The sequence below is a fragment of the Loxodonta africana genome, chromosome 25 (genome assembly GCF_030014295.1).
Source record: "Loxodonta africana isolate mLoxAfr1 chromosome 25, mLoxAfr1.hap2, whole genome shotgun sequence".
Lineage (NCBI taxonomy): Eukaryota > Metazoa > Chordata > Mammalia > Proboscidea > Elephantidae > Loxodonta > Loxodonta africana.
The window spans coordinates 38,293,138-38,306,880 of NC_087366.1; the positions used below are offsets into that span (position 1 = coordinate 38,293,138).

General features: G+C 39.9%; 1 protein-coding gene across 8 annotated transcripts in view; it reads left to right on the forward strand.

The window, feature by feature from the left end:
- Positions 1-13,743, forward strand: part of MTR (5-methyltetrahydrofolate-homocysteine methyltransferase) — a 141,504-nt gene that overhangs the window by 29,370 nt on the left and 98,391 nt on the right. For 7 of the 8 annotated variants that reach the window (XR_010319420.1, XR_010319421.1, XM_064276710.1 and 4 more), the window contains 5 exons: positions 907-976; positions 3,291-3,383; positions 5,343-5,449; positions 9,359-9,418; positions 10,797-10,891. Coding sequence is in view for 6 of the 8 variants with exons in the window: in XM_064276710.1 (XP_064132780.1) it covers positions 907-976; positions 3,291-3,383; positions 5,343-5,449; positions 9,359-9,418; positions 10,797-10,891 (425 nt within the window). In the remaining 2 variants the exon portion in view is untranslated. Of the gene's footprint in view, positions 1-906; positions 977-3,290; positions 3,384-5,342; positions 5,450-6,182; positions 6,253-9,358; positions 9,419-10,796; positions 10,892-13,743 lie in introns of those variants that run through there. The other variant, XM_064276714.1, reaches the window with a different exon arrangement.

The following is a 13,743-nucleotide window of genomic DNA, read 5'->3' on the forward strand; positions in this document are numbered from 1 at the left end:
AGGGAAAGTAAAAGTGTGTTCTAGTTACTTTTATATTATATTAGCACAGGAGTTGACAAACTTTTTTGTGAAGGAACAGATAGTAACTATTTTGCCATAACCGCTCACCTCTGTCATTGTAATGTAAAAGCAACCATAGCCAATATGTAATTGAGTGGGCATGGTTGTGTTCCCATAAAACTTTATTTACAAAAACAGGATTTGGGCTGTAGTTTGCCAAACCTGGTTTTAGGATATTCTGGTTTCTTAAATACTGGATCACGGGATCTTAGAAGGAATCATGAAGATCACCTATTCCAGGACCTCCTCACCTGATCTGTGGAAGGGCTTCAGGAGGTCCATGAACCCCTTTAAGTTGTACACATGTGCATACTTGTTTTTATTTCCCACTGAGAGGGTCCATGGCCCTTTGTCAGATTCTCAGGAGGTTAATATTCTATAAAAAAAAATAAAAAACACTGATTCTGACCATTGTGCAGGCGAGGAAATTGAGGCTGGAGCAGTTGCTAGAGGGACTGGCCAAGGTTTCAGTTAGGCAGGGACAGAGCTAGTTCTGGAGCCTGCTCACCTGCCTCTAAAGCCTAGGCTTTTTCCATAACTATACTTTCTAATTCTCAGAACATTTGACTAAATCCAGTTATTGTCAGACATGCCAGATGTCTAGAGATTGCCCTTTTTACCAGCCAGCTCTTGCTTTGTGGAAGAACCTAAAAGTAGTTCCCGAGGACCCTTGCCTTTCACCGCCGGGACAGCCGATATGCCTTCTCAGCTAAGATTTCATGCAGACCTCAAATGAATTGATTCTGCATTTCCTTACTGAAGAACACTGGGTGTTAGGTGGTCATAAATGTCTTACTTACTGTATGGAGAAGGAGGACATGCTGACGTGTGCTCTTGCTGTGCTAGGCTTATAGGATGAACAAGAGCTCTGCAGCACTGGCCAAAAAAGCTGCCGAGGAGGTGACTTTCCAGACAGGTAAGGAACTCTCTTCTCCCTTTTGTGCACAGATGATTCCTTTGGCTTTCTCAGCCATAATGTGCTGTCCTTACTGCAGTTCTTCCTTTCATGACAGTTGTCCTATTACTAGCAATACTGCAGACCGTATTGTACTTGTTTGTAGGTAACTTCTCTACAGTTTTGTAATCAAACAGCCACCCTCTTTCTGAACTGTCTTTAGCCCTGTGAGCTTTGGGTTCAGAGCCTACTTTCTGTTTACCCTGCTGGAGGTTATTGCTTAACTATGTATCAGGGACCATGGCTTTCTTGTATATTTAGAGCTAAACTGGTTTTTCTCCCTTTGAAAGCACATTATCAGGTTATTAAGATAGCAGCTGAGTGTTTTTGTTGTTTTGGTTATCATTAGGCTATTTAATACTGTCCTTTTTTTTTTAAAGCCACTCTCCTTGCTATGATTGATTTATTTAGGTAAAGAAATACTGCCTTTTGAACATTTACTGCTTTATACCACTGATGTCCTTGAAGGTTCTGGGTGGCACACAAAAAAGTGACATTAGATTCAATATTTCTGGTACTCCCCGAAAATAACTAACCTCCTGGCAGGCTGCCCTAAGGACACTTGGGCACCAGCTGGTGGGGAGGCTTTGAAGGAGGGAAAGAAATAGAAGAAATATAGGGAGCCCCCTAAGATTTGAAAATATGAAATTACTGCTAACAGGAAAGATGTAAAGCAAAATGTTAGGAAGCTAAACACTTAGCATACTATTGAAGGCCAAAGCAATTTACGGAGCTGTTTCTGAGAGATAATGTTTAAATCCGTGGGAACGCAGAGTGTTACCCCGACAGAGTCACAGGTCAGAGGCCATTGAGCTGCTAACGCAGGGACAGGCAGACATTTTTCTTATACTCACATTACTGCTCAGCTTTGGGGAACGTAAAGAGTGTTTGGACTTGTAACTTGTCCAAAGGCTGCACTGTTAACGAGTCAATAGTCTCCAATAAATAGTAAAGCATAGCCCAGACTATTGGGTGGTTAAAATTACCAAAGATAATGAGCAATTTAATCCTTGGCTTTTGTTATGATGTGTAAAATAAAGACAACTTCTCAGGCAGTTTTAGAAGCCCTAGACGTTAACCTAGAGGAAAGGTAATTGTCACTGTGATGTCAAACCAGTCCAGACCCCAGGGTCAGTTCAGACCCCAGCTGCCCGTGTAGCTATTATTCTCTCATCCCCACTCACCTGGGGACTAGGTGAGTGGGCCAGGTTAGTGGGCACTGGCCCCTTCTCTGTTTCTTAGGTCCGATAATCCATTGAAGGGACTCACAAACTGCAGGAAAAGAGCTGTCTTTAATCTAGAAGGAAAGAGGATATAAACACAAGGGGGAGGTACGGCAAGGACCTGGGCACAGAGCTGTCATGTCCCCAGGGGACTTGCTTACCTGCTAAGATTAGATGTTTGCTCCCCCCAACACTGAAGCTGTTGGAGCTTCCATCTTCCAATGCCTTTATTGGGCTCACCACGTGGCCTCCGTAGGCTTGGTCAGCATCAGGCTCCCAGGTGGTCCCTCTTGGTCTGGTCAGCCCCCACTCAGTTGGCCTCAGGTGTAGGCCAGCTTGCCGGAACCAAGACCAAAGGCCAAATTGTTTACTGCAAAGTGGTTCCACACCTCGCAGTCACTTTCCATAAAACGGTTATTAGAGGTGGTTGTTCAGTCTGCTTCATACTTCAGTTTTAGGCTGAAGTCCTGATTTAATATTGCTCTTCACTGAAGGGTCTATAGTACAGTACTAGGGAGCCTTTCCAAGTTTTATGCTATTGTAAGGAGTTTTGTAGAACCTATGCTAAGTTCAGAACTTTCATGGTTTCTTAGGGATAGGTAGAGAAATACTTTGTCCAAAAATAGCTGTGATGATAGAAAAGAATTACTTATTAAAATGCTTGAGGCAAGATGTGCGAGAATTCAGTTTTTGGATTGTCTTGTGATGAATATGTGCCTATCCCGTATGTTACGTGATTTTCCCTGGTTGGATCTGGGGTAGCCCCCATGATCAAACATATTTTTGTGGCAAAACGTCTGTATCGTCCCACTTGGTGGGATAAAGGCTATAAGTGGCCTTCTGTAAGTTCAGGAGAGGTTGCATTTTGTTGCCAAATTAAGAAAAAAATTTGGATCTTAAATTAAGAAAAAGGCTTTTAGAGCTTTTTGGATTTCAGACGTGTGGACGTGAGACTGTAGACCTGTGTTTTAGGGAAATCTTATAGGCTGTTGATTTAGAGCAAAAAGATTGAATTATTTCAAAATTTCACATTCCTTTTTCTTTTCTCAAAGGAATTAAGAGGTTTGTGGCAGGAGCTCTGGGTCCAACCAACAAGACACTCTCTGTGTCCCCATCTGTGGAAAGACCAGATTACAGGAACATCAGTGAGTATTTATCACGTATAATAATTGACCTGGAGAAGTCCCTCTTCGCACCAGTTTTCTTATCTATAAAACGGGCAAAGCGATAGGATTTACCTTTAGGGTTACTCTGAGTTAATCCACATAAAGTGCTTACAATACAAAAAAAAAAAAAAAAAAAAACCATTGCTGTCGAGTTGATTCCGACTCATAGTGACCCTATAGGACAGAGTAGAGCTGCCCCCACAGGGTTTCCGCGAGGAGGGACTGGTGGATTCGAACTGCCAAGCTTTTGGTTAGCAGCCAAGCTCTTAACCAAAATAAAAAGATAATTCTTACTAGGGCTTGCTTTCAAATGTACATGGTGTTGTGTTAGTGCTTCTTTATCAACTGTGGAACTAAAACCAATCAAAACAAAGTTTTAAATTGATAGGTTGAGCAGTGTGGACACCAGCACTTGGCCTATTATAGAATAGCCCATTATATGCCCATTTGGTTTATTAGAAAGCAGTCAAAGCTATATAAACATAGTAGCAGAGTTTGAGATGCAAATTACTAGGAATACAGGAATCTGGGGAAATTTCTTAAGCATCAAGACTCTGAAAAACAAAAAGAATTAAAGTGTCAGAGCTTAATAGTCGTGGTACTATGTAGGTGACGACTGTTGTGTGAATGACAAGTTCAGGCAAGTAACAGCTTGTAGGTGTTTTAGTTACAGCATGTTGCATGCAGTGATAGGACTGGCTCACCCCTGGCCTGTGTGTGGTCAGTGCTCTCCCTTATAGACATGACACTCGGGAGGGGGGCTAACTTTTTCTTTATCTGTGCTTTGTAAGATGAAATGTTATTTACATAGTAAGCATAAATTTGCTGTTTATGCTTCTCTATTGAATATATGAGCTTTTTTTCTTTTTCCTTTTTTTTATGGGGGGTGGTGAGGATACAGGGGGAGAGCGGAATGGCTTCTCAAGAGGAAACAGACAGCCCAAGAAGTTTTGAACAATAATTTCAGCCGGGAGTGACTGAATACTTTTGTTTGAGACTGAAGTTGCCCATCAGAGAGGTTCATTCTCTGATGGAGTTGGTGTCACAGGGCGGGAGAAAAATCCTGCTACAGGTTCCCCACAGAGAGAGTGGGCACGCGACTGACCTGTGATGCACCTAAGTCGGTTTGACACATTTCTTAATTGGTTGGTTAAAACAATCTCTGGAAAGAATTATATTATTTAAGGATGTTGAGAGTAAGGTACAGGGTTCAAGAAATTCATACACCTTCCCATGTGCTAACGTGTTCTTAGCTCACACATGGAAGGAAAGTGATGGTTATATGGCAAGTGTATAGAAGTAACTTGTGTTCAGTTTACTTGTTTACCTCCACTGTCATATTTCTCTATTTGGCTTCTTACAAGAAGTAGGTGTCTTAGTTACTTAGTGCAGCTGTAACAAAAATACCACAAAGTGGGTGGCTTTAAAAAACAGGGATTTATTGTCTCACAGTTGTGGAGGCAAGAAGCCCAAATGCAGGTTGTCAGTAGGGCCATGCTCTCTCTCTCTGTAGGCTCCAGGGGAAGATCCTTGTCTCTTTCAGTTTCTGTAGCCCTGGGCATTTCTTAGCATTCTTTGGCTTGTAGATAGGTCTTCACATGGCGTCTTTCCCCTATGTGTGACTCTTCCTGTCTGTTTCTTTTTTATTAGACACCACTCAGAAGGGATTAGGTTTAGGATCTACTCTATTCTGTATGACCTCATGAACATAACAAAAATACTATTTCCAAACAGGGTCATAGTCAGTACAGGAATTAAGACTTTAACATATCTTTTTGGGGGATACAATTCAGTCCATAGCAGTAGAGTTGTCCTTAAACTATGCATTTTAAACCAGCAATAGTAAGTTTACAGGTGCCAGACCTGAATTCAGCAGGTACTAGAACCACTCAGAGAATATTGATGACTGATGTGCTGCGTGCGATTTATTTTTTGCAGGATTCGATGAGCTTGTTGAAGCTTACCAAGAGCAGGCCAAAGGACTTCTAGATGGCGGGGTTGATATCTTACTCATTGAGACAATTTTTGATACTGCCAATGCCAAGGTGAGTTAAGGAGAAAAATGGCCAGGGCTGGAGTGGGGGGCTGCAATGAGTTGCCTAAAATAGTAAGAAGACAGTAAAGCCGTTAACAAAGTTAGATAAAGTTTCTGTATTTATTTCGTTTCATTTTAGCCTTGAATATTTTAAACTGAGGCTGGTAGAATCAGAAAAAACTTCAAAAAAAACTATCTTTTTAGCTTTTAAAAAATGATTTTTCTAATTATAAAAATAAATATTTTCATATATAAGGCTACATATGTATATATGGGACAGAGGTGGTTCAGTGGTAGAATTCTTGCCTTCCATACAGGAGACCTGGGTTCAATTCCTGGCCCATGCACCTCATTTGCAGCCACCCCCTGTCTGTTAGTGGAGGCTTGTGTGTTGCTAAGATGCTGAACAGGTTTCAGCGGAGCTTCCAGACTAAGATGGACCAGGACGAAAGACCTGGTGTTCTGCTTCTGAAAATCAGCCGGTGATCCATAGGGTTTAATGGATCACAGCGGTCCGATCCCCAGCCGATCGTGGAAATGGCACAGGACTGGGCAGTGTTGTGTTCCGTTGTGGAGGGTGTTGCCATGAGTTGGGGGCTGACTTGGTGGTAGCTAACAACGTAGTAGCATGTGTATATATGTGTAGGTAATTAACACGTGCACATGCTCCTAAATTCAAACGGTACATAAATACATGTAATGAAAAGTAAATCTCCTTCCCTCTCTTATTTCTGGGTATCCAGCTCTCCTCCCAGCACAACCACTCTTCCCAGCCTGTGGGTCCTGACAGAGATTCTATGCAGATGTAAGAATGTGGGTGTATTTTTAAACATAACCTACTCTACACTCTAGTATATGTCTTTATAAAATGTCCTTCTTTATTTCTAGTAACATTTTTTGTCTTAAAGTCTGTTTCGTCTGATATTAGTATAGTATTTGCATTCTGTATCTTTTTCTGTACTTTTTTTTTTCTTAGCCTTTATGTATGTTTGAAACTAAAGTGTCTCCTACAGACAGCATAGAGTTGGATCTTGTTTTTTTATCCTGTGTGAAAATCTCAACCTTTTTGTTGGATTATCTAATCCACTCTGCGCTAGTATGTGTAGAATTGCTTCATGTTTTCATGGGTGCATAGTATTCCAGTATATGAATGTCCCATAATTTACTGAGCCTGTCCTCTATTGTTATTTCCCATCTCTTATATTAACCAATAGTGATACAGATAATATTCTTATTCCTATGTTGTTGCTTAGTATTTCTATGGGATCAATTTATATAAGTGCAATTGCTGAGTCAAAGAGTTGATTGTTAATTTTGATCATTAGTGTCAAATTACCCTCCTTAGAGATTGTACTAATTTATATTCCCGTTAGCAAGCGTTGTACAGTAGTGCCGGTATCTGCACACCCTCTGTAATGCCATGTATTATTAAACTTTTTGATCTTTTCCAAAGTGAAAGATGAAAACAGGTGTCTCACTGTAGTTTTAGTTTGATTTTTCTTAGTACAAATGAAATTCAGCATCCGTAGTTTTAGAACCATTTGTATTTCCTTTTCTCTGATTTGTGTCTTACACCTTATTTCCCATTAGATTTTTGTTTTCTTACTGAGTCCTTATACAGGAAGTCAGACCATGGTCAGTAATAGGTAGCAAATACTGTTCTCAGATTTGTAGTTTCCTTCTTGATTTTGTTTGTGGTGGTGGTAGTGATATTATTGTGGTGCTTTTTGTGTATTTGCTTTTGTTTTATAATGGTGCCGGAAAATTTTAATTTTTATGACTGAATTTATGGATTCTGGGTCTTTTTTCCTGGCGGGGGTGGGTGACAGAGATTATACTTAGAAGGGTCCTATTCCAAGATAGGAGCCCTGGTGGGGCAGTGGTTAAGAGCTCAGCTGCTAACCAAAAGGTCAGCAGTTTGAACCCACCAGCCATTCCTAGGAAACCCTGTGGGGCAGTTCTACTCTGTCCTACAGGGTTGCTGTGAGTCAGAATCGACTCCATGGTAACAGGGTTTTTTAATTTTTTTAATTTTATTCCAAGATGAGGAAAAATGGCCTTTCTTTTACCTAGTATTTTTATAAAACCAAATCAAACCAAACATGTTGCCAGTGAGTCGATTCCAACTCAGTGACCCTATAAGACAGAGTAGACCTGCCCCATAGGGTTTCCAAGGCTATAAATCTTTATGGAGGCAGACTGCCACATCTTCCTTCCACTGAGTGGCTGGTGGGTTCAAACCGCCAATCTTGCACTTAGCAGCTGAGCACTTAACCACTGTACCACCAGGGCTCCTACTACTTTTATAACAAAACCTGTTGCCGTCGAATTGATTCCGACTCAGCGACCATATAGGACATAGTAGAAGTGCCCCATATAGCTTCCAGGGAGTACCTGGTGGATTCGAACCGCCATCCTTGCATTTAGCAGCAGTAGCTCTTAACCACTATGCACCAGGGTTTCCAGTACTTTTATACGTTCATCAAATCTTTAATTGTTTAATTATTGAGGAAATTAGACAACAAACTCAGAAAATTTGAAACTTTTTTTTTTTAATCATTTATTAGGATATTTGCATGAGGAAGAATGAGGGAAGAGGTATCAGCCAGAAGCTAGATGACTAACCCACTTCATCCTTAACCCTTCAGTTCTATGGTTCTTTTTCATACACCTTTCCAGAAATTGTTTTGTGAATCTCTGGCAAACAAATTATAATTTGAAAAGCAATTCTGATACACGTATTGAAAATAAGAGAAATACCATAAAGCAGATAAGAAATATATCTGAAATGAGATTCAGATGTACATTTAAAAAGAGTCACAGTGTTGTTTAGATTAGGAAAAGGGGGGCGTGTAATAGTGAGGGATAACGCAATAAGATATATTTTGTTAGTTGAGTTTTTGATTTTTAGAAGCATGACATAAAGTTCCTTTGATTATCTAGGGCCTAGTTTCCCTCATGGTGCATCAGAAATTTATTTTGGATTGAGGAATAAGGTAGCACTCTATTATTTTCCTCTAAGTTTACTTAGTTCTCCTAACACCACCTATAAGACATTCTGTTGTTTCCCGTTGATAGGAATGTCACCCTTACACTAAATTCATGACTAGCCTAATGTTATTTACTGTAGCATTACAATATATCTGAGTAGCTGCTAAGCTTAGTTCCTTTTTATTAGTTCCTCCCCTTCCTTTTTTTTTTCCAGAACTGTCCTGACTCTTCTCACGTGATTATTTTCTGTGACATTTTTAGAATCAATTTTGTCTGAGTTCTAAAAAATAAATTTTAGAACTGATGATTTAGTAACTTTCTAAGAATAAAAAATCCGCCATTACAATGATTATAATAATCACACATTAATTACAGGTTGCATTCTGATTTCAGAAAATTAATTGTGAAAATATGTATGTCTTGGAATCAAGAAATATAATCAGAAAAAGAAAGAGAAGATGTGTTGCCTGGAACTTAGTAAAACATGGACTGACAAGCCCAGAGTAACATGGGATTCGTATCTGTACAACCCAGTCTAAGCTCACCCTCTTTTTTGCGTTGAGACAACACTGATGATTCTTGTACTTACCATGTATATGTATGGATGTGGGGGACCTGGATGCTCTTACTTATTTTAATTGAGAGAAGAAAGAAAGACTAGTTCTGTAGCTCCTCTGAAGAGGAAATATTAGTACATAGATGAACTTTCAGTCAATACCTACCTTGTTTTAATGCTCCCTGTGTCACACTTGAGAAAGGGATGCTGAGGTTGTGCATTATAGAGAAGACATGCCCCTTCTCCACTGAGAGCTCGATGTGTATCTTACCTGAGGAGGTCTTAGAAAAGGGAACATTCTGATCAGGCAGTTAAACTGACCTTGGACACAATCTCTTAGAAATAAAGATGTTTTTCTTTTTGTCCTGACAGGCAGCCTTATTTGCACTCCAGAAACTCTTTGAGGAGAAATACGCTCCCCGGCCTATCTTTGTAAGTTCTAAAATGTTTACTTTTCAAAAAAGGAGTTTCATGCTTTATTAATATTGTCATTTTGAAGGTTTTTTTTCTCCCCCTTGCATAATAACTAGGCTGCTAACCAAAAGGTGGGCAGTTCGAATCCAGCAGCCGTTCCTTGGAAACCCTGCAGGGCAGATCTACTCTGTCCTATAGGGTCACTATGAGTCAGAATCAACTTGACAGCAATGGGATTGCATAGTAAAACTACTAATAGTATCCTTTAGGAGTTACCTACTCTAACTACCTCTGTTCACCCCCTCACATCAACAATTCTAGACAATAGCAGTCTAATCTCTGGAAATGTCAAGAAAATGAATCTAGAAGTAGTTGGTGTAAGGTAGGCTGTTGAAAAGAAGCCTGGCTGGGTTTGGTCCACTGAACCCATTTGTCCTCATTAGGGACCAAGGAAAGATGAACTGCTGACTGCACGGGGCCCAGCACTGAAGAAGACACCAGACTGCCAGTTTATTAAGTCAGTCGTTGTTGTTGGCTGCTGTCGAGTGAATTCCAACTCATGGTGACCCTATAGGACAGAGTAGAGCTGCCCCATAGGGTTTCATAGGCTGTAATCTTTACAGAAGTAGGTGAAAGTCCTAAGATTGCTTAGTGAGAATAGAATGAAATCAAAACAAGGGTGTTAGATGAACTGGATGGTTAACAGCAGGAGGCCAGGATAACCTGAGGTGTCTGGGAAAAGCATCTCCAGTGGGAATGGATGTGTGAATCCTGAAGTGTGTTTGGTCATTGCTTTTGCCTTAATGACTTGCCTTGTTCTCTGTTTTTATGCCTTGCCAACTCCCTGACCTCAGGTGCTTTTGCATACGTTTGTCGTGACCATGATGGCACAGTGGTAAGAGCTTGGCTTGTAACCAAAAGATCAGCAATTCAGATCCACCAGCCGCTCCTTGGAAACCCTATGGGGCACTTCTGCTCTATCTATAGGATTGTTATGAGTCGTAATCGACTTGACAGCAATGGGTATCACGACCATAAGGAGCCCTGGTGGTACAGTGGTTAAGCACTTGGCTGCTAACTGGTTGGTGGTTCAAAGCCAGCCATTCTGCAGTAGAAAGATGTGACAGCCTCCTTCCATAAAGACCACAGCCTTGGAAACCCTATGGGGCAGTTCTGCCCTGTTTTATAGGGTCACTAATAAGTCAGACTCGACTCAGCGGCAGTGGGTTTGGCTTATCCTGACCATTGTATGAAGTGTTCCCTTTGACTATGAGTTGCACAGGTCTCTTCCGTGTAAGAGAACAAAGAATGTCCACTTGCTCACTTCCTGTTGTCTTTGTGACTGTATTCTTAAGTTGACTTTATATCGTTGACGTAGTTTATTTTGTTAATTTAGATTTCAGGGACAATTGTTGATAAAAGCGGGCGGACTCTTTCTGGACAGACGGGCGAGGCCTTTGTCATCAGTGTGTCTCATGCAGACCCACTCTGGTGAGTGTCATTCTCTCCTTGACTCAGTTTCTTTTTGAGGGATCTTTTCTGATGCATATAAAATAGGACAGGAGTCTCTGGGTGGTACAAAAGGCTAAGCGCTCCACTACTAGCCAAAAGCTTGGTGGTTTTAACTGCCCCCCAGAGATGCCTCATAAGGTAGGCCTGGTGGTCTGTTTTCAAAAGGTCACCCCACACATGAGGTCACCGTGTGTCAGAATCAACTTGATGGCAACTAACAACATAAAAAGTGACATGGCTGGAGTTGGATGCTTCTCAATTGCCTGGAAGGAAATGCTACTGCAAATTTCCACTATACAACTATAACAGTGTTCTGGCTTTTTACAAAGTATACCGAGATTTTTCCCTAAGGGCTATAGAAGACCACTGGCTAAGTAGTTGTTTTTTTTAAAATAATATTTTATCGTGTCTTTGGTGAAGGTTTACACAGCAGTTTAGGTTCCCGTTCAATAATTTACACACAAGTTGTTCAGTGACATCGGTTACATTCTTCCCAATGTGTAAACGTTCTCATTATTTCCGTTCTGGTTGTTCTGTTTCTAAGTGGGTCATTTTGAGGGACTTGCATTTGGATTATTTCTATAGTAGCCAAATAGTTGCCTTTGTTTATGTAAATCCTGTCCTTGTCCTTTAAGACAGTGCTTGCGTGGTTATACTTTAAATACTTTAAAGCTATTACTAGTCATTTCCATTTGTCAGGCAGTGTTGCTCAAAAGCTACTCTCACCTCCATTTATGGGGCAGCCAGAAGCAATCTACCTTGGGATAAGGCCAGAATTCTAAAGTTCAGGTTTTTATCTGAGATAATTGTATTTTTTGCATTCTACTCTAAAATATTTGTATATTTTTTCCTAGATTTTATTTATTGTTGTTGAAAATATACACAGCAAAACATACACCAATTCAAGTTGCTACATGCACAGTTTAGTAACATTGATTACATTCTTTGAGTTGTGCAGATATTCTCACTCTCCTTTTCTGAGTTGTTCATCCCTCATTGACATAATCATTGTTCCCTAAGGTTCCTATATAATCTTTCCAGTTGCTGTTGTCAATTTGATCCTATGTAGATAGTTCTTAAAACAGCATAATGCTCAAGCAAGACTTTTTTTTTTTTACTAGTTAAGCTAAACTATAGTTCGGTTTTAAGATGACTTCAAGGGATATTTTTAGTTTAAGGTTTAAAGATTATCTCAGGGCAGTAGTTTCAGGGGTTCTCTCAGCCTCTATCGCTCCCAAAAGTTCTGAGTCCATTAGAATTTGAAAATATGTTCTGCATTTCCCCCCTTTTTAATCAGGATTCTTCTATAGAATCTTTGATCAAAGTGTTCAGTAATGGTAGGTGGGCACCATTCAGTTCTTCTGGTCACACGGCAAAGGAGGCATTTGTTCATGGAGGCAATTAACCACAAATTCCATATCCTCTTCCTATTCTTGACTCTCCTTCATTTGTTGTTTCAGGTAAACAGAGACCAATTGTGCCTTGGATGGCTGCTTATAAGCTTTTAATATGCCTGGCACTACTCAATGAACTAGGAGGTAGAATAGGAGCACTAAATATGTTAATAGGCCAATTAACTGGAGTGTCCCATGAAACCATGACCCTAAACCTCCAAAACAGGAAACCAAATCCCCAAAAATTTTGGTTGTACACAAGCAGGCTTAGCACCTACTTTTTTTTTTTTTTTTGTCATTGTTGTAAATATATCACACAACTTTTGCCAATTCAACTTTTTACAGGTGTACAACTTCTTGACAGCAATTACAATAATTGGCTTTGCAACTCTACCCTTAATCAATGTGATTTTTGCATCACGGTTAATTCCCACCGCCCCCCCCGCCCCACCACCCTTTTCTTCTGTTTCCCACCCCTGGTAACCACTGATAAACTTTGGTCTCTATACATTAGCCTTTTTTGTCTTTTTATATAAGCGAGGTCATACAGTATTTGTGCTTTTGTGATTGACTTATTTCACTCAGCATATTGTCTTCCACCTCCATCCATATTGTAGCACGTATCAAGACTTCATCTCTCCTACTGGCTGAGTAGCATTCCATAGTATGTATGTACCACATTTTGTTTATCCGTTCATCTGTTGATGGATATTTAGATTGTTCCCATCTTTTGGCTATTGTGAATAGTGCTGCAGTGAACATTGGTGTACAAGTCTTCTTTTTGAGTCCCTGCTTTTGAGTCTTTTGGATATATACCTAGGAATTGACTGGAAGGGTCATATGGTAGCTCTATTTTTAGTTTTTAAGGAACTGCCACACTGTTTTCACAGCAGTTTTTTTTTTTTTTTACCATTTGGCATTCCTGCCAGCAATGGGTAAACGTTCTAATTTCCCCACATTCTTGCTAACATTTACTTTTTTTTTTTCTATCTTAGACATCCTAATGGGAGTGAGATGGTATCTCATTATGGTTATAATTTGCATCTCTCTGATGGCTAATGACACTGAGCATCTTTTCATGTGTCTGCTGGCCATTCGAATGTCCTCTTTGGTGAAATACCTCTTCAAATCCTATGCCCATTTTATGATTAGGTTATTTGTCTTTTTGTCGTTAAGCTGTCAAAGTTTTATATATATTTTGGTTATTAGAGTCTTAGCAGATATGTGGTTTCCAAAGATATTCTCCCAGTAGGTAGCTTGTCTTTTCACTTTTCTGGTAAAGTCTTTGATGAACAGAAGTTTTTAATTTTATAAAGTCCCGTTTATTTATTTTGTCTTTTGCTGTTTGTGGTTTTGTTATTATATTATCCATTTTTGAAAGCTAGGCCTGACAGTGTTGTGTTTGCTTGTTCTAAGAATTTTTATGGTTTTAGTTTA